This window comes from Schistocerca nitens, chromosome 5 (assembly GCF_023898315.1).
Source record: "Schistocerca nitens isolate TAMUIC-IGC-003100 chromosome 5, iqSchNite1.1, whole genome shotgun sequence".
Taxonomy (NCBI): Eukaryota; Metazoa; Arthropoda; class Insecta; order Orthoptera; family Acrididae; genus Schistocerca; species Schistocerca nitens.
The window spans coordinates 609,039,022-609,064,308 of record NC_064618.1 but is presented as its reverse complement, the minus strand read 5'-3'; the positions used below and the strand labels follow the sequence as shown (position 1 = coordinate 609,064,308).

The window sequence follows — 25,287 nt, the reverse complement described above, 5'->3', positions numbered from 1 at the left end:
AACTGTGCGACTACGTACAATTTAATTTGTGCGCCCTGTGTGAACGGTACTTCACGGTGATACTGTAGTTTTCCACGAGTTATGGTGGCACTCTAAAAATAGTTCGTGTGTGACTTTGGCATAACAGCAACCGAGAGTTGTGAGCTTCTTTAGGGAATTAATCAGATATCCGTCTGCCGTATTTCAGGAATTCCAAAGTTAAACGGGGTTGGCAGACGGAGACTCGAATAACTGCTCTTCTCAAGAGGAATATTTTTTATCGTGGGTTATATTACTTCGCGCAGTAAACGTTGTGCAAGAAATAGTAGTGGGAACCTGAAGAGAGGGGTGGGAGGCCGTGGTATATGGTGGCAGAAAAAACAACAGGCAACGCGAGAAATACACCTGGAGGAGTGCGAGGCGCGCGCTGGAGGGATCTCGGCGCGCGGTGCGCATTGCCGCCGTCAGCCGTGCCTGTAGTATGCAAGGTGAACCACTACCCACGCGGGAACCGGTTCCCAGCCACTGCCGGACGCACGGCCGGCCGCCTTCCTCGCGCTAGCCGACAACTCCTGCCGCGGGGCAACTCTAATACGAAACTCGGACGTCTGTTTCCACATGTCCTCTCATATCGATTCTCTACAAAAAACTGACCCTAAACATGCCGAGGATCCTTGTATTTTATCTAACACACAGGTAACTAAAATTAAACGTAGTATACGCACTCTTAGGCAGCTCCTCTATGTTTAATGTAAACTGTTTGGCGACGCCAGTTGTATGAATGAAATTCATATTAACATGATTCATGCCACGATTAATTCGAGGGTGTCTTTCCTTCTCTCAAGTCGCAGATATCGACGAAACATTACTCAACAGTCACTCGATAAACTGACTCATGCCAACAGCAGAACTAAACAAACGCTACCTCTAATCCACGCTGGATGTCAAGTGTCCTGTCGACATCAAGATCATTAGAGATGGCGCGATACATCCGACTGAGCAATGTTGAGGGAAGAAATCAGCTATGGCCTCGTTCGAGCGAGCTTAACTGAGTTGGGGTGGTCAACCATGGAACTAAACTCCGCTCCTTTTAAATATTAGCCCAGTGTCTTAAAAAGCCTACACCAACCTCTCCATCTTCGATATAACAACAGGTCTGGAAGCGATATAATGTTGTCTTTACTTTTATACCAGATCATCTAGGTTGGTTGGTTGGTTGTTTCGGGGACGGAGACCAGACAGCGAGGTCATCGGTCTCATCGGATTAGGGAAGGATGGGGAAGGAAGTCGGCCGTGCCCTTTGAAAGGAACCATCCCGGCATTTGCCTGGAGCGATTTAGGGAAATCACGGAAAACCTAAATCAGGATGGCCGGACGCGGGATTGAACCGTCGTCCTCCCGAATGCGAGTCCAGTGTCTAACCACTGCGCCACCTCGCTCGGTGATCATCTACGCTAATAGCCATCTCAAATGATGTAAAATAAATCCCTTCCTCAAATTTGTCAATAAACAAGAGAATAAGGGCTCATTTCTGTAAAAGTGTCCGAAGAGCACTGGCATTCATAGACAGTAGGTCACCTTCATGGAATGGCAAAGAACGTATCTGTATGAGACTTCTGGCAACACATGTAAGAGAAGCATTGCTCTTTGCTGGTAAAAAGGCATTTGGTACCTGTGATTACTAGTCAACTACCGCTAAGTGAGAATAAATGGACATCACAGACTGCCATGTTGGGGTGTGTAGAAATCTTTGATTACAGTAAGCATATCCTAGTTCCTGTCGTTCTAACATTGTCTAATGTGGTGGTATCTTTTTATCTGATCCTACATCCTGGGGTGCAAAATTGCACAGATGCCGTGCTGTATAATCTCTGCACATTTTATGTACCACAGACAAACCAGAACATCATTTGTTGCTCACAATGGTTATTAAATATCATCCAGTCGATTCGACACATGACTGGCTATGAGGCTGAATTCTATATGTGCCAAATACAGAAGATGGTCCAAAATACTTAGCAATTTTCTGGCTAAAGTACACTACTGGCCATTAAAATTGCTACACCAAGAAGAAATGCAGATGATAAACGGGTATTCGTTGGAGAAATATATTATACTAGAACTGACATGTGATTGCATTTTCACGCAGTTTGGGTGCATAGGTCCTGAGAAATCAGCATCCAGAACAACCACCTCTGGCCGTAATAACGGCCTTGATACGCCTGGGCATTGAGTCAAACAGAGCTTGGATGGCGTGTACAGGTACAGCTGCCCATACAGCTTCAACACGATACCACAGTTCGTCAAGAGTAGTGACTGGCGTATTGGGACGAGCCAGTTGCTCGGCCACCATTGATTACACGCTTTCAGTTGGTGAGAGATCTGGAGAATGTGCTGGCTAGGGCAGCAGTCGAACATTTTCTGTATCCTGTCTGTATCCAGACAGGACCTGCAACATGCGGTCGTGCATTATCCTGCTCAAATGTAGGGTTTCGCAGGTATCGAATTAAGGGTAGAGCCACGGGTCGTAAAACATTTGAAATGTAACGTGCAATGTTCAAAGTGACATCAGTGCGAAGAAGAGGTGACCGAGACGTGTAACCAATGGCACCCTATACAATCACACCGGGTGATACGCCAGTATGGCGATGATGAATACACGTTTCCAATGTGCGTTCAACGCGATGTCGCCAAACACGGATGCGACCATCATGATGCTGTAAACAGAACCTGGATTCATCGTTGAGTACACCATCGCAGGCACCCCTGTCTGTCATGCACCGTCAAGGGTAACTGCAGCCACGGTCTCCGAGCTGATAGTCCATGCTGCTGCAAACGTCGTCAAACTGTTCATGCAGATGGTTGTCTTGCATCCATCCCCATCTGTTGACTCAGGGATCGAGACATGGCTGCACAAACCGTTACAGCCATACGGATAAGATGCCTGTCATCTTGACTGCTAGTGATACGAGGCCGTTGGGATCCAGCACGGCGTTCCATATTACCCTCCTGAACCTACCAATTCCATATTCCGCTAACAGTCATTGGATCTCGACCAATGCAATGTCGCGATACGATAAACCGCAATCACGATAGGCTACAATCCGACCTTTATCAAAGTTGGAAACGTGATGATACGCATTTATCCTCCTTACACGAGGCATCACAACAACGTTTCACCAGGCAATGCCGGTCAACTGCTGTTTGTGTATGAGAAATCGGTTGGAAACTTTCCTCATGTCAGCACGTTGTAGGTGTCGCCACCGGCGCCAACCTTGTGTGAATGCTCTGAAAAGCTAATCATTTGCATATCACAGCATCTTCTTCCTGTCGGTTAAATTTCGTGTCTGTAGCATGTCATCTGCATGGTGTAGCAATTTTAATGGCCAGTAGTGTAATATGGAAGAAGGGAAAAATTTTTTTTGCTGTCTTGAGATGTCTAACTTTGTTCATGTTCATGTTCATAATGGTATAAAGGACAGGGATGAGGGAGACAGGGAGGGAGAAGGCCAACAATTATTCCTATTTGAATATCTGATAAAACCAAGTTTGAAGAATTCACTGTAAATGGATTCAGGAGGTAAAGAACTAGAGCTACATCAAAGGAGGAGGTGTTTTGAGTGCCACATCAACCTGTCTTTGCTTAAACCTGTCTTAACTAGGTGAAACTTTGCAACTTCTTGTTTTGCAAATACTAGTTTGCAAGGTACTGCCCCAATTTCCAATAATGTGTCTGTAGGCACATCATCGAAAGTAAAAAAAATCAAGTACTGTACAACACAAGAAATAAAAATCTAGAAATCAGATGTATTTAGTTTATACATTGGAATTTTCTGTGATATCCCTTCATTTGCAAGTGATACAATTGTTAAAGGCATAGTCACATAGATAGTAGGCATGTAGCTAAAAGTTTCAACCAGTAATTTGGAATTGTTTAGAAAATGCAAACTATTATTAAGTCTAAAATATTACACGTAGGGCATTAAAATTAATCATTCAAAATTCTGAAAATACAATGTTACTGTAATAGTTACTTTTTTAGGTCTGTATGAGATGCATCTGTGGGTCATCATCTGTTATCCCTTCTGATAGTCTACAGTTTTTCACGGAACGGACATGATGTGCTGGAAGCTGTGACATTAATCACAGTGTCAGGATATGAAGTTATCTCCCCTATATTTATGGTGGATAGGAAACATATTATCAGAATATTCCACCATGTTCTTGCAAAGTAGTTATCTCTTCTTTCCTGATTATAAAAATGGGAGAACATAAAAAGCAGATTCACTTTGTTGACTTCTAACCCTAGTCCAATGTTCCGAAAGTGTCACTAATTGTCTGAACTATTAAACCTAATGAGTGAACCATTCATTGTGATTTGAAATGCAGTGTCTCAAATGTTCTGACATGGAGTAATTCCCAAATGGAACTGAGTTCCCAGGATTCACCACCACTTCCATTAATGAGAACCTTTCGTTCTCCTTTCAATGCTCTCTAATTTCCAAGTATATAGTACACCACACTTTTTTGCTCTACTCCTTATGATAGCTATTCCCACAGATGGAATACTTTCATGTCTCTTTGCTATTAACCACCTTAAGGCACTTTCAAATCCCTTTGCCATGCAAAATGAAGCCTGTACTCTGTGATGGATATTGTAGGACTTGCTCAAAGAGGTTGTAACTATCGTAATACATCATGTTTGCAACTGGGGCTTGCAGCTATTATAAAATAAAGAATTTTTGCATAGGTTGCACTCCTGAGTGCAATAACAATAAGAGAACAAAGCTAGTTAGTTAACTAATGGCTGTTATTTAGTAGCTGTTAATTCCTCAACAACAAAGTAAATGGTTTGCTGCAGAAAAAAGGTAACTTCATTCTGGGGGAGTTGGAGTTACACATACTATACGATGTGCATGTGTGTTTTCTCCAAGAAAGAAGCAAATTCAATCATTAGTTCTCTTGTTACTTGAGAGATGGAATTGGTTGTAAAACACTTATAGCAAAGGTGCTTTAACTGTGATCAAATTCCCACTCATAAATAATGGAAAGTTTTGAAAGCTAATTGATGAAAATGAAATATAAGGCAATAGAGAATGACTGAAGGCACGATGTATGAAACTGTAATTGAAAAAGATAAATTATGCCGGTTTACTCACTGGGATTGTATGTGTTAGTTACTACTGCAATGTTCGGTCAGCAACATTTTTCTATTTGTAATATAAACTTGGGAGTATTACTGTAGCCAGTTACCAAAGGCAATCTTACTAAAGATACTAAAGGCAATCATGGTCATACTTCATTCAGTTACGCCCTATGGCTTCTGTCTCAACAACTAACATATGAGAACATATCTAATATTCACTATACCCCAAATATGTCATTCACAAATATGCAGCATACAATAAAACCTACAGAATAACAAATAAAAAACTGATGTGTGTGTATGTAAACAACAGTGAGTGACAGACATCTATGTAGCGCCATAAGAACATGAACTTCAAAATAATGCTGCAGTGGATAATAACTGCTGAGAGAAATTAGGCATACTATTCTGTGGAAATGTCTACAGACTTGCTTGCTTTACTGAACTTCTGCTTACCATTTCATTTGACCACTATTCGCTCAATATAGTCTGTACTATGCCAGGAGGCACCTCTGCATAAGAGAGAGAGAGAGAGAGAGAGAGAGAGAGAGAGAGAGAGGGGGGGGGGGTGAAGGAGGGGTAAGAAAGTGTGTGGGGATAAGGCTTGTTTACATGTGTCAGCAGTAAGGTGCTGAACACCTTCCATGCTGCCAGGCCTAACAACACAAAAATGATGAATCTGTTGATTAAAGGTGAAGGGCTATTGAACACAAAGTTGCCAAACTGACATTAAATCTCATACTATCTTAAAGATAATTTCTTGTATTCCATGTACACAGGGAAAGAGCAGAATATAAATTATCCAGGATCTTGGGGTGGTAGAAACACTAAGAGAAGGAAAATGAAGTTCAAAACCCTTGCTGCAAACAGCATTAGCTCTGTCTGTAAACCTGGAAGTGGTGGGTTCGTTTTTGCCCCAATATGGGCATATGTGTTGTAGAGGAGATATGCAGTATATGCTGACTGTTGTTGTTGGTGCTACTAAGCTCACTTATGAATCTGAAACTTTCCGATGATGATGGTTATTTTTCCAGTGCTACTTCAGCTGGAAATAAACCCGTAAGAAGTCATGGCAGGAAGCAGCATGTATCAGAGGAGTAGGAGAAGGGATGGCCAATAAGAGTGTCCGCATTCTGCTCTTAAGGTCGATTGGCTGAAACACCTCAATTTTATGACAGTTACTGGTAGTTTTTGAAATTGAGGAGTTGGCCAGAAGCCTCCCTGACATAGTAGGCAAGTCACAGATCTCCTGGGGTATAGGTACTTTTGTCCATTGTTCCTGGATTTTGTCTTCTGAAGTTAGTGGTACATTGTAGTCAACAAAATAAAAAAAACCTTTGGAAAATTTAGAAATGTGTTTTTGTATGCAGGTTTGCTGTGCTAGTCAGTCACTCCCAATTTTGAAGGTGAAAAATTAATGACGTGCATGAGATAGTGGGGAATAAGTTTTGTATTAAACAGTGGAGCTATTAGCTAGCTGGAGGTGGCATTTGCTCACATAGAAAGATTTGGTGAGGATTCATTAAAGCTAATAAACTGTACAGAGTTCTGTAGAAACTCAGATTTTCTTATGGCTTTGAACCTGCATAGCTTTGAACTATTACACTGTTTTGCCTTGGTACAGATTTCTGCAAAGTTGCAAGGAACCTGCGAGGGAAGTATATGTTGTCCATTTCAGTGGTTGGGTTTTGGAATCTTTCTGAATATAGTTAGACTCGTTCAGGGCACTCACAATTGATGTTAAAGAAGTGACAATTTTAATTCTGTTCTGTAGGTCAAAGCCAGGATGGCAACCCTTATTCAGACAGTTTTGTAAGTGCAGCAGTGCTGAGGTTGATTTGCGTCTGACAATAAACGGTTCCTGGTTAACTGGTGTCACAACAAATCACATAATTTAGCTTTATGTACCACACATTACTTACTTTCTTTCTTTCTCTCTCTCTCTCTCTCTCTCTGTGTGTGTGTGTGTGATTTCAATTGAAGCTACAGCATCTCATATTAATGACGAATCTCTTGCCCCTTAATTTAAATGCAGTTCCTCAGAGCATAAACAATTTTTGCTGGAGGACTGTGAAGAATAAGTTATTGAACAGTCACATCCAGATAGATTCAAAAGATGATGTATCAGGTGCAAGTTGTGGTATATGTTCAGCTTTAAAGTATCATAGCAACCTGTGGTGTGTGGGGCTGCTATGGTGTAAAGGTGGTGGAGTGACAGGGTAGTTGATTGGTGGTACCATCCAGCAGTGCCTAGGAAAACTCAGCTGCATGGTAAAACATCTTTATTTAGTCTTACACTATAATGATTAAAGTGCTGCTCTGATGACACAGACATACCTCCTGCAGGTGTATAGTCTGCCGGCTGTGCTGTCAGTTGCTGAAGACCATGGCAGCCTGCTGATGTGTGATGTCCACATCCTGTTTTGGTGGCACAGTTTGCTTCACTCAACAGCACATCACCCTGTTAGCACTGTGCGGCCATGAGTGAGAAATGCTGGTGAAGTGAATGCCTACCTGGATTCTCATAGCGGAGACTACCACCAGAAACTTGCTCTGGTGCTAGTGGATGGCAGTGGTACTGCCATGACCACCAAATGTTGCCCTGCAAGGCAGAAATTCAGCTGCAGCCTGAAGATGGCTCATCCGTTGAACTGCTCCAAGTCCATGGGTGTGGACTTAACCCTGTCAGGTGGTCTGGGGGAGATAGCTGCCCAGACTGGCATTAGCTGCTTGTTGGTCCATAAAATGGTGGAGACTTGCGTGGCACTAGTGTTGTGGAGAGTGCTGCCAGACTGTCCATAATTATGCTTGAATCAGAGAGTATTTATACTTGTAAATGGCATATTTGTTGTGTTGATACATTGCTTAAAGGCACACACAGAACAGCACCTTCATGCCCCAGTGGTGTGGAAACTCCTCTCAGGCCAATTTGTAATTGCACTGCTTTTCTACGTTGTCACCAAGATTGCACATCTTGGCCGGGCTCTCTGGTGGAAGGTAAACAGCCCCATTTATGAAATTGCATACTAGTGCCTCTGTGCCTGCCTGCTTGCCTCACCTACTGCTGCAATGGAGTTGCTTTCCTCACAGTAATGTATGAAATTAGCAACAGTGTTAAAGTTTACTTTCAAATTCCTTGCCAAATTTTTCTGAGAACTGTCCTGAAATATGCCCAGTCAAATTACCTGAAGAATGGACTTCCTGATGTAGCAGTTACTGCACAGAAATCCTTCAATACAATCAATATCACACACTGAATCCAATAGTGCCCCAAAACCATTGTGTTTGGAATTTGTCATGGCACCTCTCAGTTGTGTAGACTGCAGTCTGGGTCACTACAGTAGTGTCCAACATGTATTGAACTCCCACTGTCGAAGTGAAACTTTTTGAAAGAAACTATACTTTTGCCACTCAGCACATCAGTGATGGTGTTCACTTTCCTACTGTAATCCAGACAATGGAAACTGGAACAATTGCATAGACACAAGCAAATAAACCTACAACAGACAAGTTTGTACTCATTGCATTGACTTAATGTTGAGCCAACACTGTGGATGGGATCACACTGCATGGCACAGCACCACTCATTATTGTGCATGGTCATTTTTTAAATATTGATTTCACATAGATGCTACAGTCTTAGCAGCACACCCGGTTTAGGTCTAAAGTTAGTTGAACATTTTCATATTCCATGGATCATTCACACCATGAATTTGTGCCTACTCTAAACTCGCCACTCCTACAATGCATTCGAGCTCCTGCACATGCCTCTGCCGCCAGTGCTGCTGTGGTCAGTGCAACTGTGGTGCCTCCTAAACGAAGCAGCCTGCTGCAGAGTGACACCATCTGTGCTCTTCTGCCATGAGCTTGGAATGGAACATGCAGAAACCATAGACAAAATCTGCTCCACTGGAGTCATGGCCATACATATTTGTGTTGCTAGAACTGTTCCATCAATAGCAGTGTCTATCTTCGGTTGATCCAGTGTGCTAAAAGTCACCTGTTTGGGGTTGTGAACCCTGTTTTAACTAGCTGCATGCACAGGAGCGATGGGTGGCTTATTTTCTATCCAGAAAGTCTCTGATCATGATTCAAAAAACAACTGGTGTGGCTAGCCTAAGGCAAGTTGGCTGTCTTAAGTTTATGACTGCTGTGGCTTCAGTCTTGTTGGTTGCCGTATTTAATCAGAGCTCAGTTTTGAAGCAAGTTATATTAACTGTTTTCATAAATGTGGTTTAATATCATTCATAAATTATTGTAGTTATATTTTGTAACTGCTGAGAAAGTTCTGTTTAAAATTGTTTTGAATATTGTTCTTTTTAACCTTTTTTTTTTTTAAATGGGAGTTTTTGAAATAAACCTGTAATGAGTTTTGAAGAAAGTATCAATCTGACCTCAATCTAGCATCATTTATTTATTTTGAATCATGATCATTCATGAAATTAAAACAACAATGAAAAATCTGTGAAGCTCTGTGCAGTGTCTCTAGTATGTCCATTTATCATGTCATGTCGCACTTTTCAGTTCTGAGAGCACAGTGAGTACATATGGATGCCTGCAACAATAATGTCTTCCTCCCAGTTGAAGAGCCTGCTGAGGGGTTTCTCCTTATTTCATGTAGCCTACATAACATAAATGCCATGCGTTTCCTTTTTCATGGCAATTTTCAGTCCCACACTGTAGGAGCAACAAAGATGCTTCTGCAACGTTTTTGCTGGGGAGCATTTGATCACCCACCATAAGGCCTGGATTTGGGTCCCTCCAGTTTTCATCTCTTCACTCACATGAACTGCTAGCTATTAGGACAGGATTTTGGCACAGACAATGAGCTGCAGAGCAATGTAGTGAACTGGCAGAAGTCACTGGAGGATATTAGTAAGTTGGTACCATGCTACGAAAAATGTCAAGTCTAAGCAGCGAATAAGTAAAGAAGTAGCTGGAAGGTGCAGCTAAATGTTGCAAATAAACATTTTTGATTTTCACTAGGGTTTCCATTTTGCGGCCAGTTGGATGTTGAAAAAAAATTGCCCTCGTAGATACACATTCTTATGTAAATATGGCTACATGCTAACAAATTACAAGCTTTCTTTTAATTTTTTACTTTTTTAAATACACTAGTGAGTTAGTAATTCCACCAACCACCTCTTACACACTATAAAAATAGAAATTCTTCTACACAACAGAAAGCACTGTCAAGAAAGAACTTTTTCAGTTTGTTTCCAAATTTAGCTTTGCTGGGTCTGACATTTTACATTATTGGGTAGGTGAACAAAAATTTTGGCGGCGACATTGAGCACCCCTATTTGTGAACTGCAAACAACACATTTGATGAGGGAATAAATAAACTGTGAAGCATTAGTCAAAATGCTAAACTCCTTAAATAGGTGTCTACAAGACAATTGAGGATGAACACCAAAAATTATTCTTAAAGCATGTTTTTGAGAAATGAAGACTTTCTTTCTTAAAGATAGTTACCACAGAACATTATTTCACATGACATTACTGAATGCAAATAAACAAAATATGACAACTTACTGATTTGTTCCTCTCCAAGATTTACAATGTTCAAAGTGCAAATGTGGCTGAACTAAAGTGGGGCATTATAAATTCATATTCCACAAACTGATAATTCTGCCCTCTTTGGACTCTTTCACATACTGATACTGTGTCCTTTGACAATGAGAAGGGACACTATCACTTGGTTTCACATTAACATTTCATCTGACCAATGTTCACTCAGTACATCAGGAGGCACCTCAGTGTGCAGAGACAGACAGACAGAGAGAGAGAGGTGGGGGGGGGGGGGGGGGGGGGAAGGGTGGGGGGGGGGCAAGAGGGTAGGGGGCGGGGGGCAGCAGAGGGGTGTCAAAGACTTTCCTTGGTGTCAATCCTGACACTGTTGCTGCAAACAACAATGACTGAAATTGCATTGCTGCTAAAGTATGGCCATGCTGCAGTCTTTGCGAGAGAACTTTTTTTGCCCTATTATGCTAGTCACGGTGAGGAGTCCTGATGCAGACTAAACCTTACTGGCTTCTGAATGATTCAAAACTTGGCTGCCTTCCAACAGGTCATGTATTTATTGCTGAGTCTCTTCTCGCATTTTTCAAGTTTGAGTTTGTTTGGGACATTCTTTTTGCATGTTAATATTTTTCATGCTATTCCATGCAGCATCTACAACAAGTAATGCCACAACAGTTGTTCAGATACATTAAACTCTTGACAAGAATTACTAGCAATGTTATTTAGAATGTAGAAAAAGCCAGATTGCTACTTACCATAAATAAGACTTGTCAAGTTGCAGACAGGCACAATTAAAAGGCACTTACATAAAGCTTTCAGCCACAAACTTCATGAGTAAAAGACAGACACACACCATTCACACACACAAGCAAGCACACCTCATGCACACAGGACTGCCAACACCAGCATCTCGGGCCGAGATGCTGGAGTTGACGGTCTTGTATGCGTAATGTGTGCTTGCTTAAGTGTGTGAATGGTGTGTGAAGTCTTTTATTGATGAAGGTTGTGGCTGAAAGCTTTATGTAACTGTCTTTTAATTGTGCCTGTCTGCAACTTAATGTGTCTCCTTTAGAGTATGTAGCAATCTGTTTTTTCCTGCATTATTGACATTCCTACCTCGAGTTTCTATTGTTTGATCTAGCAATGTTATTCAATGTAGGACTTGCATCAGTGACACTAAAAATGCCTGATAATGATTTAGTTAAGTCAAAACTGATAATGAATAATGAAGGGATGTGATATGAATATCTTTTAATAAATGGTTTTGTTTGCAGCTCTCATTCTTCCAGCAAATGTGGTACATGTTTTTTTTTTTTTTTTTTTTTTCAAAATAAAATCAGTTGTCACCTACACTATTGAAATACTTCAATAGTGCAGCTGATAACTGATCTAATTTTGAAAAAATTAATAAATGGGTTTTTTAGGAACATTTCATGCTTTTTTCAACAGGCACTGTTTAAAACTCCAAAAATGTATCAGGTTTGGCTCCAATATGTTTGCAGTACAGGGCACAAAACTACATTACACATGCTATTTTTGATTTTCCTCAAGTTTCTCCGGAGATAGTCCACCTATAAACATAGTCCTGCCAATCCTATCTGATAAGTAATTCGTAGAGATGGTGGATTTTGGTGTTCTAATTACGTCTCTCTGTGAAAAAAATACTTTTTTAAAATGAAGATTCACTATCTAAGAGGACTTACCCAGTTCTGCCAACCAAAGAATCTTTGGTAAAGCATGAATCCTAGAGGATACTGCTTATGATAATACCACCACAGTAAATATGCAGGGAAGGAACAGACTAATTTTTAGAAATTTAAAGAACAGCAAGTTATCTGTGCACATAACACAACACGTATGATTTTCTTGAATATTTCATGTGACTGAGATTTCAACATTTGATTCACATTTCACAGAGCAATTTTACTTCTCAAGAAGATAATTCTATAGTGTAGTCAATACTCAGGTACATATTATTCTGTAAGGTAATAGTACTTTATTGCTTCCCAAACATGCATATTTTTCGCCAACAATTTTAGCTGCTTCTCAGTAAATTCTGTGCTAATTTGTTTTTGGCTCTGTTCTGTTTATGTGGCACCTGAGTTAGGGATGTATATTACAAGTATTACATTAGTCTTGATTCCTTGTTGTCTCATTCTTCCTGTTGTGGGAATTCAAGTACGAAGGTAACTCCAAAAGAAACACACACTATTTTTTTAATATCCATCTTTTATTCTACATGTTTGAAAGCTTTACAGTGTGTAGATACATCATTTAGGAACAATTTTTCATTTCTCCACATAATTTCCATCCCTCTCAACTGCCTTACACCAGTGGAATGAGTGCCTGTATACCCGCACGGTAAAATTCTGGACCAACCTGTTGGAGCCACTGTTTGGCAGCATGCACAAGGGAGTCATCATCTTCAAACCTTGTTCCACGAAGAGAGTCTTTCAGTTTCCTAAAGAGATGATAGTCACATGGAGCCAGGTCAAGACTGTAAGGCAGGTGCTTCAGTGTTGTCCATCCGAGTTTTGTGATCGTTTCCATGGTTTTTTGACTGACATGTGGCCATGCAGTGTTGTGCAACAGCAAAACATCCTGCTTTTGCCAATGTGGTCGAACACGATTCAGTCGAGCTTGTAGTTTCTTCAGTGGTGTCACATATGCACCAGAATTTATGGTGGTTCCACTTGGCATGATGTCCACAACCAAGAGTCCTACGGAATCGAAAAACACCGTAGCCATAACTTTTCCATCAGGTGTGGTTTTGAATTTTTTTTTCATGGGTGAATTTGTATGATGCCACTCCATTGATTGCCTTTTCGTCTCTGGTGAAAAATGATGGAGTCATGTTTCATCACCTGTCACAATTCTCCCAAGAAATTCATCTCCACCATTCTCGTACTGTTCCAAAAGTTCGCTGCATACCAGTTTTCTTATTTCTTTGTGAGCCATTGCCAACATCCTGGGAACCCACCTGGCACATACATTTTTTAACGCCAACTCTTTCAGTACTCTGCAAACACTTCCTTCCCCTATCACAATGTAGCGTGACAATTTGTTCACTGTGATGCATCTGTCGGCAGTCACCAATTCGTTAACTCTCTGCACTTTGTCTGGAGTGTGTGCAGTACGAGGCCTGCTGTTGCGAGGACAATCTTCAATATTGCTGTGCCCGCTTTCATCAAGTAACCTTCTTGCCCATCAACTAACTGTACTGCAATCGACAGCACCCCATCTCCATACACCTTTTTCAACCTCTTGTGGATGTTTCCCACTGTCTCGTTTTCACAGCACAGGAATTCTATGACAGCACATTGCTTCTGACAAACGTCAAGTGTAGAAGCCATCTTGAATACATCCGGCTCACGGGAACAGGTTGAACTAAGTTTGAAAACAAGCGGGAAGGATGTATCTACACACTGTAAAACTTTCACACATGCAGAATGAAAACTGTATTTTTACAAAAATAGTGTGCATTTCTTTTGGAGTGACCCTCATAATTTTGCAAGCATTTGGTTATGAATTTATTTGACAATTATAGAAAGACATAGACAGTGTGACATATGGAATTTTGAGTTGATCCTGGGAAATGCATGGATAGCCGAAGTGGTTAAGGTGTCTGCTCGCGGTAAGTGGAAAACCTGCGTTGCAGTCCTGGTCTGCACAAAACATCATAGGCCACCACATAACATAGATCTATACTTAATACAACTGATGTCAATGAACTCACAGTCAGCGAATTTATTTTGAAAGTATTTCGTGGATCATTACCTGTGTCTGTTCTTCAGATATGCATGGAAGTGCAGCATAAGAGGTTGTAAGTATGTATTTCTGTGGTTACATATTGAAAACTGTATGTATGATCCATTAGACTGTAGAAATCGTTAGTGTCTCTGATACAATTAACAGCTACTATCACTACTGTTACAAAGCCCAACTGAAAAACGGCAAGTCACTGTTAAAGGGACAAAATTCTCAATTTATATAAAAACTTCTGTGCTAATTTGAGCATCCATTATGATTATGCAGAAGAGTACAGATAATTTAGACACAAAACTTTCCAAGCTAGGCTTATTTCTAAATGAGAAAACTTGTGATAGAATGTTAATATTTATACATATAATTATAATGTTAGTATATATATTATTCTAATATAGGGAATTCATTATTTCAATATCTGAGATAATGTCCACTTGCTGCTGGGTGTGAATAGCTCATTGATTAATGAGTTCATGTTACTTAGGACAAATGGTATTGTGACATCATTTCAGGGTTGTAATATTTTAAATTGGGACTGGGGTCATAGATGTTGGTGGAAGAGAGTAGGCTTTTTATGATATAGTCATTGATATGACTGCCCTTTAAAAAACTAGTCACCCGTCATCCTCATATCTGGTGGGTCTCTCTTATTCTGCGGTCTGAGTGACCTGCTCTCCCTTTTTAACATTCCTCAAACTATCCCTCTCTGTTGCCCAAAGATGGAAATATTATTTCAGAAAGAGATGATACTACTTGTACTTTTGTATGAACTGAAATTTCATCTCTTGACAGTAAGAAGCCATCAATTCTGTTGCAAAATGTAATTTTTTTAACTGGTGGTAGTTCCAGCGAAAGGATGCAGTATGGACTCAGTCAGATTGGATAGTGTACCAACATATATCTGTAAATTGGGTTGATCTACATGCTAAATCTAGCAATCAGGTACTCACAACTAGGTTCCTAGATAAATAACAAAAGCTGTTCTCCTCCTACAAGAGAAATACTACATAATAATTTTAGTACATTTAGAATAACTTAGTGAACATATCACATATAGAAGAAAGCCATTCAGAGAATGAGTTATTAGAAATGTGCACTCTTTTTGTGACACTTGCGTTGCATTGGATATAAAACAATAGCAGCAGAGAGGATATAAAAACTGTAGCAACAAGCCACAGTGGGGCAATTCACATGGTGAACACACTCCTCATAACACAATGAAAGCACTGTTTAATCAGCTGTTTAATACAGGTAAGTTAGATCTAAAACATGAATATCAGCAGCAGCACATTTGATAATAGCAGGCACGGGTTATTATGGCATTCCAAAGTGATGTCATGGAAAAACTAGTCATTGCAAAATTTTATTATTGTTATTTGTGGCCACTGACAAAAATAATTAATTTTTATTTAATTCTATTTTAGGAACAACAACTTAAGTTTCTACATTCAGTTAAAATATTAGGTGAATATGTCCAAAGACTAGTTTGATACAGCATTCCACACTAGTCTATTCTGTGTAAGCCTCTTCACATCTATATAACTACTGCAACCTACATTTGGTTGAACCCGCTTACTGTACTCAAGCTTTGGTCTCCACCTACAAATCTCCCCCCCCCCCCCCCCCCAACTACATTCCATTAGCAAACTGCTGATTTCTTAAAGCCCAGGATGAATCCTATCAACCAATCCCCTTTGTTTTTTTAAGTCAGATTGTGCCACCAATTTATATTTTCCCAGTTAGATTCAGTATCTCTCCATTACTTATTCAATCAATGCATACAAGCTTCACCATTCTTCTATAGCGCCAATTTTCAAAAGAGCCTATTTTCTTCTTGTCTGAACAGTTTATTGTCCATACTTCACTTCCATACAAGGCTGCACTCCAGACAAATATTTCAGAAAAGACTTTATAACATTGAAGTATATATTCAGTTTTAACACATTTCTCTTCAGCAGAAAGGCTTTTCTTGCTATTGCCAGTGTGCATTTTACATCTTCACCATTTTAGCTATTCTGCTGCTTGAACAGCAAAACTCCTTGAATACTTTTTGTTTCTCATCTCCTAAACTACTTCCATCAGTTAGCTTCATCTGATTCAATTCTACTACATTCTGCATTCCAGTAACCTTGTTTTACTTTTGTTGGTGTTCCTCGTATGACCTCTTTTCAACAACTTATTCATCCCGTTCAACTTATCGTCCAAATCCTTTGATGTCTATGACAGAATTACATTACAAGGTATAACCAATCCCAGAGTTCCTATTTCTTCTTCCTGAACCAAATTTCTTGTTGATTTCCTTAGCTGCTTGTGCAATGCACAGATTGAAGAACACTGGGGATAGGCTACAGCCCTATCCCATTCCCCTCTCAACTTCTGCTATAGTTTCATGTCCTTCAACTCTTATAATTCTAATCTGATTTCTACACAATTTTAGGATAACCTTTCACTCCCTGCATATATCCCTGCAACCTCCATAATTTCAAAGAGTGTTTTACAACCAACATTGTCAAAACATTTATGTAGCCTAATCTACAAATGCTATAAACAGTGGTTTACCTTTCTTCAGCCTAACTTCTAATATATTTTGAAGGTGCAATATTACTGTGTATGTGACTATATTTGAAACAAAAACTGATCCTGCCAACAGAATGACTTCCACCAGTTTTTCCATTCTTCTGTAAATAATTCATGTCAGTATTTGCAACAAGACTTTTAAAATGTTGTTTCTGTCATATTCACACCTGTCAGCACCTGCCTTCTATGGAATAGGAACTATTATACTCATCAAGAAATTTTATTTCAAATAGCATGCTCAATTTGAGAAAAAACAGTCAGCTCAAAAAAAAAAAAAAAAAAAAAAAAAAAAAAAAAAATAAAATAAAAAAAAAAAATGTAATTATGATTTTTAGTTCGTTGGTATGCTATCATATGCAGTCCAGTAATTTTTGCTGATACATATTTTTTCCCTCCGTATTACATTCTCCTCTATGGAACTAATTCAGAAGTCTTATTACTTTTGTGATAACCTTGTCAATTCAAGAAAACAATTAATAATAATTTATGACCAAGGAAAAAGAAAAATGTCTGCATGGCATCATGGAACTCGTTCGGTCAACATCTTTGGCCAGCATGGCCGGTGCAACAATGGCCATTTTATATTACGTAGTGGAGAAAACCCAGTTGTCTGTGGTGCTCCTTTACATCACATGAGAAGAAGCCTTGTGAAAGGAAATATTAAATATATTACATAGTTGTACATTAAACGAAGTGTAGTCAAATTAGAAATTACCTGTGATTGCACCAGTAGTAGGAGTTCCATTACTAGTATCAAAAATGTTGTGACATTACTTCAGCTACAATAATTTGTCCACTATGGGTGTTCATAGTAGTTTACCCTCATTCCTGTTTCTTGTTCATTATTAGACCCATTTCTTTGTTACCTCTATATGATTTTGTGTTGATACCCTGTACTCAGCTGTCAGAAACCTGTTCTTCCTGTCACTGGACTTCAGAAATTCTCATTATATGTAACTTCAATCGACCCATCTATCTTTTTAAATTCTCCAAACTATCTCTCCAGTTAAGGCATCTAACAATCCACACTCTGACTTGTAAAGCACCAGTTTCATTTCTCCTGATATCACACACTCCTGAGTTGTCCACACACTGAGGTCCCAATTTGGGGACTATTTTACCTCTGAAATGTTTTACCCGAGGGATACCATCATCATTAAACCACACAGTAGAGCTACATGTCTCAGGAAATATAACATCTGAAGTTTCCTCTCACTTTCAGCGATTTGCTGTACCAATATAGCTGCACAGAGTGGCCACGTGGTTTGAGGCGCCATGTCACGGATTGCGGGGACCCTCTCGCCAAAGGTTCGAGTCTTCCCTCAGACATGGGTGTGTGTGTTGTTCTTAGCATAAGATAGTTTAAAAGTTTAAGTAATGTGGAAGTCTAGGAAATGATGACCTCAGCAGTTTGGTCCCTTAGGAATTCACACACATTTGAACATTTGTAACAACATAGCACGGCCATGTTGGCTAACATTACCTAGCCAAAACAATCTACCATCCAGACTGTTGCCCCCGCAACTACTTTCAGGTATCACGTTTTTATGGTATCTCCACTGACACCCCTCTGATATGGTTGCACCTATGGTACAGTTATCTGTATCTTAGAGGCAAGAAAGCCACTCAAGGTCCATGGTTCTTACAATAATCATTGTTCAGTGTTGAAAACAAAACAATCTGTGAGGAAGATGTTTTAAATTGCCGGCAACAGCAGCCAAACTTCCACATTTTGAAAGAAATAGAATACTTTTTTTTTTTTAATTAAAAGTCATGACCAATTACACGCCACTAAGAGTATCCATCCTCAGGTTATAAAGATTCTTTTTAATAGGTCATTGCCGAAAGGTAACTGCCTCAGAGCTACTCCCCATCATTTGCGTAATAATGTAAACAAACAGCATGCTAAAAGCAAATGATGGGGAGTGGCTCTAAGATGGTTACCTTTCGGCCATGATCTATTAAAAAGAACCTTTATCATCTGAGGATGTATCTTCCAATGCTGTAAAACCAGTTGTGACTTTTGATAAAAAGTATTCTGTGGCCAATGTGGAGCATTTCTTAAAAAATCTGTGCCTCGTACTTCCTTTATTTCTGGTTATTCAAAACAATGTGAAGCAGAAACAGGATACAGCCCCAGAATTTGCTTCATTGTGTGCAGGTAATTGCTTAAAATCTTCAGACATACTGGTCAGTGTATCCATACAATCTCTAACAACTAAGTCCAAAACTCTTGGACACTCAGAAAACTCAACAAAAGCCTTGCAAAAGAAATACTGTGTAATTCCTGCTGCATATGTGATAACATAACAGCAACTAGTTTCTTATTCAGCTGTGGGTTACATGAAAGCATACAAAAACTATGAAATGAATCATCACTTTTATGGATTTATTTATTTATTTTTTACTGTTAGAAAGCCACTATTACCAACCCTCATGTTATCCACCACCAGTATCTCTCTCTCTCTCTCTCTCTCTCTCTCTCCCCCCCCCCCCCCTCCCCCGTGTGTGTGTTTTATACACCCAACCTCTTCATGATTGTGCCACTTGTCTTTACAACCTGAAAATTGTTAGGATTTAATAATCTTATCAAACAAATATCTGGAATTAAATTTTTTCTTGATTACTGCATTATAATTTATTGTTTTATTCATTTTGTATTTCCATCAGTATTCTCAGCTACTCAAACATTTCAAAAGAAAGGAGTGTTGTTATTTTCCATAAAAACTGACCACACCATTTCTTTAATGGTTCCAAGCTGTAATTACAGATGTGATATTTTTATTTTAAAAATCACAAAATCTTGTTGCAATTATTTATGCAGTACAATAGTAAGTAGTAAAAAACCTCACTTGGATAACAGAGTAGGGTGCAGTACTATGAAAATATGCATAAATCGCTTTGTAAACATACTGCAAATATGGTTTCAATAATTTAGATATTATAAAATGTCAGCGCTGTCATACATAGAAGCAAGGCTCAGGAATGATAGCTTCTAAATCAACATTTACTATGATACAGACAAACATAAATACTAAATCCAATTGTTGTAGCTTATCACAAAATACTGTCTAAAGTTTTTACACTTCACACAAACACTTAGAGCACGATGAGAGTTGTGGGAGTTCACTTTTCAGGTATTTGTGAATGCTGCAACAAATTCAGTGCTTCAGAAAATCAAAAACTATTCTGCATAAGAATTCCACATCTAACTTGAAAGACACTAACAATCATCATGATGGTTCAGCTGGAGTATGTATTGATCTATGTTTTCTCATGTCACTACGCTGTCGGAAACCTTTTCCACATATATCACATATATTAGGTTTTTCGCCAGTGTGTATCCTTTTGTGAACAACAAGGGTATGGGAACGTTTAAAGGCTTTTCCGCAGATGTCACAAGGAAATCGACGTTCTCCTGTGTGAATCATGCGATGCTGATAGTACACTTGTCCAGTCCGAAACTGTTTGTTGCAGAATTCACATTTGTATGGTTTTTCTCCCGTGTGGGTACGACGGTGATTATCACGATCTGCCTTTATACGAAAAGCTTTACCACATAAGTCACACTGATGTGGTTTCTCACCTGTGTGGAGCAGAGCATGTGTGTATAGGGCAGATGTCTGTGTAAACCTCTTGTTGCACACAGTACATGCATAAGGTTTTTCTCCTGTGTGAAGTCTCATGTGAACTGTGAGTCTCTGATTATCTGCAAATTGCTTTCCACAAACTTTGCAATTATAAGATGCATGTGGCTTGTGTTCCCTGAGGTGTTTTGTAAAAGTTCGTTTGTCAACAAAAATATTGCCACAGGCTTCACATACAAACATAACAGAATTATCTGAAGTTTCTTTGGTTTTAAGTTTCAATTCACTATCTGTATGTATTTTTCTATGAACTCGAGCTTCGTAAAGTGTATGAGATGCTTCCTTGCAGACACTGCATACATAAGGTTTTTCATCTGGATGCTCTCTTTTTCGATGCCTTCCTAATGCACGAAGTACTGAAAAAGACTTTCCACAGTATTCACAAGCATGCTCCTGTGCACTTTCAGAAGTAGATTTTGTACCCCAGTGAGATGAACGATGATTCAGGACATCAGACGAACTAGTGAAAGTTTTGTTACAAGTCTTACAATGATAATGTATAAGAGAGGGTAAACGTTTGGATGTGCTACAGTCAGAATGATGTGCCTGAATGTGCTGTTTTAATATACTTAAGCGTCCACAACACATACCACAGTAGTCACATTGATACGGTTTTACAGACATGTGTGTCACGTAGTGGCCTTTTAGAGTTTCCCTGTCATAAAATTTGCGTCCACAAAATTCACATGCAAAAGGTCTTTCACCAGTGTGAACTCTCATATGTGCTGCTAATCTTGAGTTGGAGTACAATCTTTTATGACAAACTGGACATGCAAATGGTCTCTCACCATTATGAACCATACGAGTGTGATAGTATAAAGCACATTCATTATCAAATTCCCTTGCACACTTTTCACAAAAGTTAGCTCTGGCACCCTCATGGAATTTCATATGGAATGCTAGCCTTTCCTCTGAATTATACGACTTTGTACATTGCTTGCAATGAAACTGTTTTGTTTCAGGAGTAATACATGAATGTTGGAGGTATGTTTTTTCCCCATTAAATCTCCTATTGCATGTAGGGCAGACCAAACGCTTACCTCTTGATTTCAGTTTAACTTCCTCTATCTGGTGATCCTTAAAATGGTTGACAAGGTCAGCTTCAGTTTTAAAAGATGTACTGCACAAGCTACATGGATGCTTGTCAGTCTCACTGTGCTCCTTTGCATGGTTCAAGCAAAGATCAACACTTGGAAATGTATTATTGCAGATTATACAAGTGTAGTTAACCTCTGTGTCTACATCCTTTACATTATCAAAGTCTTTTATAAGAGTTTCTTGGTCGTTGTCATGAGATTCGAAGCTATGATACACTTCACCTGCTTGTGGGTTTAACGTATCCACAATAATATCAGCATCCTCTAAAGCATTTTCCATATTCCACCAATCAGAATAATTTTCATCTGTTGTGTTACTATCATCATCCATTTTAGATAAAGCAAAGTTATCAAGTGAAGGATATACAAGATTTGATTCATCACTTATGTCATCTATTATATGTACATCTATATAATCAACATCATCTTCTTCTTCTTCATCATCATCGTCGTCTTCATCTTCCATATCAGAATAGGTTGAACTTTCCATAGGAGTACAGGTTTCAAGGTCTTTGACAATATTCTGAGCACTGACACTTCCTTGACAACAAAGAGGACAGCAATAAGAAATTTCTGTTGCATCCAAATCTTTTACAAAATCAGTTTCCAACTCAACTTGAGGACTGGCTTCCTGTGTATTATTTTTCTCCAACTGACTTTTGTGTTCAGTAGCTTCTGTTTTTACCAGTGCATCATTCACTGCTTGTGGTGCACAATTTTTGTTTGAGTCATCTATGAGATCACCATTGACTTTAAGACTCACATGAGATGCACTTGCAGCATATAAATTAAGTTCATTTTCATCAGTTCTCTTGTCGTCCAGATTCTTAGTTACTGATGAACATGAAGAATTTCTCTCTGTACTGTCTGCCATCATATGCTTATTCTTTAGTCCACACTTCTGTGTTCTTGAATGTGACCTAAAACAAAATTGTTTACTGGAATCACCTGGTTTTTAAACTGATAGGTGTACAACGTGCAGAAGATAACCACCACTTACAACAGTAGCTTGAAAGTTGATAACTACAATTGTGAGGTTGTTACTATCTGTGTATCAAACAGCTTTTTGGCAACTGGTGGCTTCCTTCTATATGTCACCAATTACTTTCAGTACAAAAAATAAGTGTTAATGTGTAAATTACAAGCTATCACATATTTTTACAGAGATGCAAAAGGTTCAAGTTAGCAATTGTGAAATATGTAGTTGTTTGAGGATTGTAAGGTGATACAATTCTAGGTCTTTTACCTCTTAACTTAAAAAGACAGGAAACAGCAAAAGTAAAAATCTGTACAACAATAGCAGAGGCAGAAATTGAAAAGAGGAGAGTAAATCACTCACGTCTTTGGCTGAAGGGAGATTTATTATGCATCACAGTGCAAACACACACACACACACACACACACACACACACACACAAAGGTAACAGCTGAGATTCACTCTCCTTAATTAACCTTGTGCTGGGAGCCACTGCCCAAAGATTAGTATTGATAAATTTATCCATGAAATAAGCAAACCACAGTGATACATAAATACAAACACCACACATAACCAAAAATTAAAACATGAAACACATTTTTAAAAAGTTTTGGGAGAGGTCAGGAAGATAGGATGGATGCGGAGGGAAATCTTAAGGTTATCTCATCAATATTTACAATCTGACAACTGTGAACTGACTCAGTTTTAGTACTTTCTTGTTTAAAATCTAAACACCAAGTAATCACTGCATTAAAGTGAATAGCATTTTTTGAATCATGGCACCAATCTTGTTGATTCATTCGTATACAGTTAGCACACAAACTAAAATCTGGCAGGATTGATTCCAACCATAAGGCCTGCAAACAAGACAAAATACTTGCAAACCATGTAATACTGTAGTAAAATTACATTAAGTGGTATTTCACTAAAGGCAGAAAGTTTCCTGTACTGCGGATATCATATAGCTCTGTAATTTATTTGGTCCATCTATAATGAAAACTGACACATTACCCGGAAACCTACTATCTCTTTTGTTTAATGCAGTGTGCTCTTCAGCAGGAGGTAAAAAATATCATGCTGCCATAAAATGCCTAATATTACTGTTTAAGGTAGTGACAGAAAAATTCATTTGTAAGCTGCTTTCTTGAAAACAAAGTCAACATGTACATGTTGCGTAGTAACTGAGAAGTGAAATGTTTAATATGGACATTGTTGCTTTATTTGCCTCTTAATTCTTGTTAGTAGTTGGGCAAATGTTGAAATCAAAATGACACGAGATCAAGTAGAAATCATTTCTGCAGAACCTCTTCCTTAAATCACTGGAATCTCTATTCCTTTCAATGCAGCCATTTCTTTACTATCCTGTAATGTATTATTGCCATTCTTGGGAACTAAGTCCTACATATCAGCAGATTATCTTCTCTACTGAATTTGCCAAATGATGTACCCCTTCCTGTATCTTTATCTCTGAGTTTCTGTACATTTCTTTGTATTACATTTTCAAGAAGGAACTATTATTTTCTAAGAAAGAAAAAAGGAAATAATTCTATTTCCTGAAAATCTTACAACTATCATCACCATTTCTAAGCAGCACAAAAAAAAGAGAGTCCTCAAATATTTTTATGACCAGAAGGGCTTACTTCTTATATTAGTTAGGCTGTAACATGTTGTAGTTATGTTGCAACAAGCTCTGCATAACTGGTTTTAGTGAAGTATGAATGTCAGATGTGGGCAGTGCAAATCACTATGAGATAGGGAATTTGTAATTGTGTTATACGATCATTACTGGTATTTGACAACTTGGAAAACATGTCAAATATATTTGCAACAGCTACGAACCTTAATGATTATACAATAATGTGTCATGGGCCTTGAAAGCCCATTTAAAATTGAAGGATAAGAAAATACAAAGACCTATGGTTTAAAAGATCATAAAGAGAATGCATACTGTATAGATATCTTAACAGCCTGAAAATGGTGAGACAAAAGATAGAAACACATATTTACTTTGCAGTATAACCTAAACTAGGTAATGTCATGAAGCATGTGGTGGCTTAATCACCACTCTTCAGCAGATTGCTTCTGCATAAAAGCACTTTACACAATATTACGAGCATTTCATACACAGCAAATAATTAATCACTACCTGGAATATATTATGTGACACAAATTCTGCACTGGTCATTTTCCCTCTGCTACCAACTCTTCCAATGCTCTTCACACTGTGACTGTTCTGGAAATCATTAACAACATTTCAACATTTTACATGTCTTTATCAGAGGATTCACTCAATTAAAAAACAATGCTGAAATAGATTAACATTGTTTTTTGCATGTTCATAGTATTCACCTTTCTCTCTTGTAAACAGATATACACGAGCCAGGAACGTATTCTTTGAAAGCGGAAACTTAATGGCAACATCTACCAACAGGATCGAAGGACAGCTTGCGGTAATATTATCATCTTCATTCGTGTTACAGATAGATAAAATGAAAAGACATGATGTGTTAGCATACTTTACATGTTTAAAAAAAATCTCATACTACTCAACAAAGAAAACTACAGACACGGCAGCCA

At 38.8% G+C, this 25,287-nt stretch overlaps 1 protein-coding gene across 6 annotated transcripts in view; it reads right to left on the bottom strand.

Annotated features, from left to right (window-relative positions):
* Nucleotides 1–19,613: 19,613 nt before the first annotated feature.
* LOC126259678 (zinc finger protein 726-like) overlaps nt 19,614–25,287 on the bottom strand; it is a 148,143-nt gene continuing 142,469 nt past the window's right edge. For all 6 annotated transcript variants that reach the window (XM_049956633.1, XM_049956635.1, XM_049956631.1 and 3 more), the window contains one exon: nt 19,614–22,654. In XM_049956633.1, coding sequence (XP_049812590.1) covers nt 20,224–22,654 — 2,431 coding nt within the window. In that variant the 3' untranslated portion in view covers nt 19,614–20,223. The remainder of the gene's footprint in view (nt 22,655–25,287) is intronic.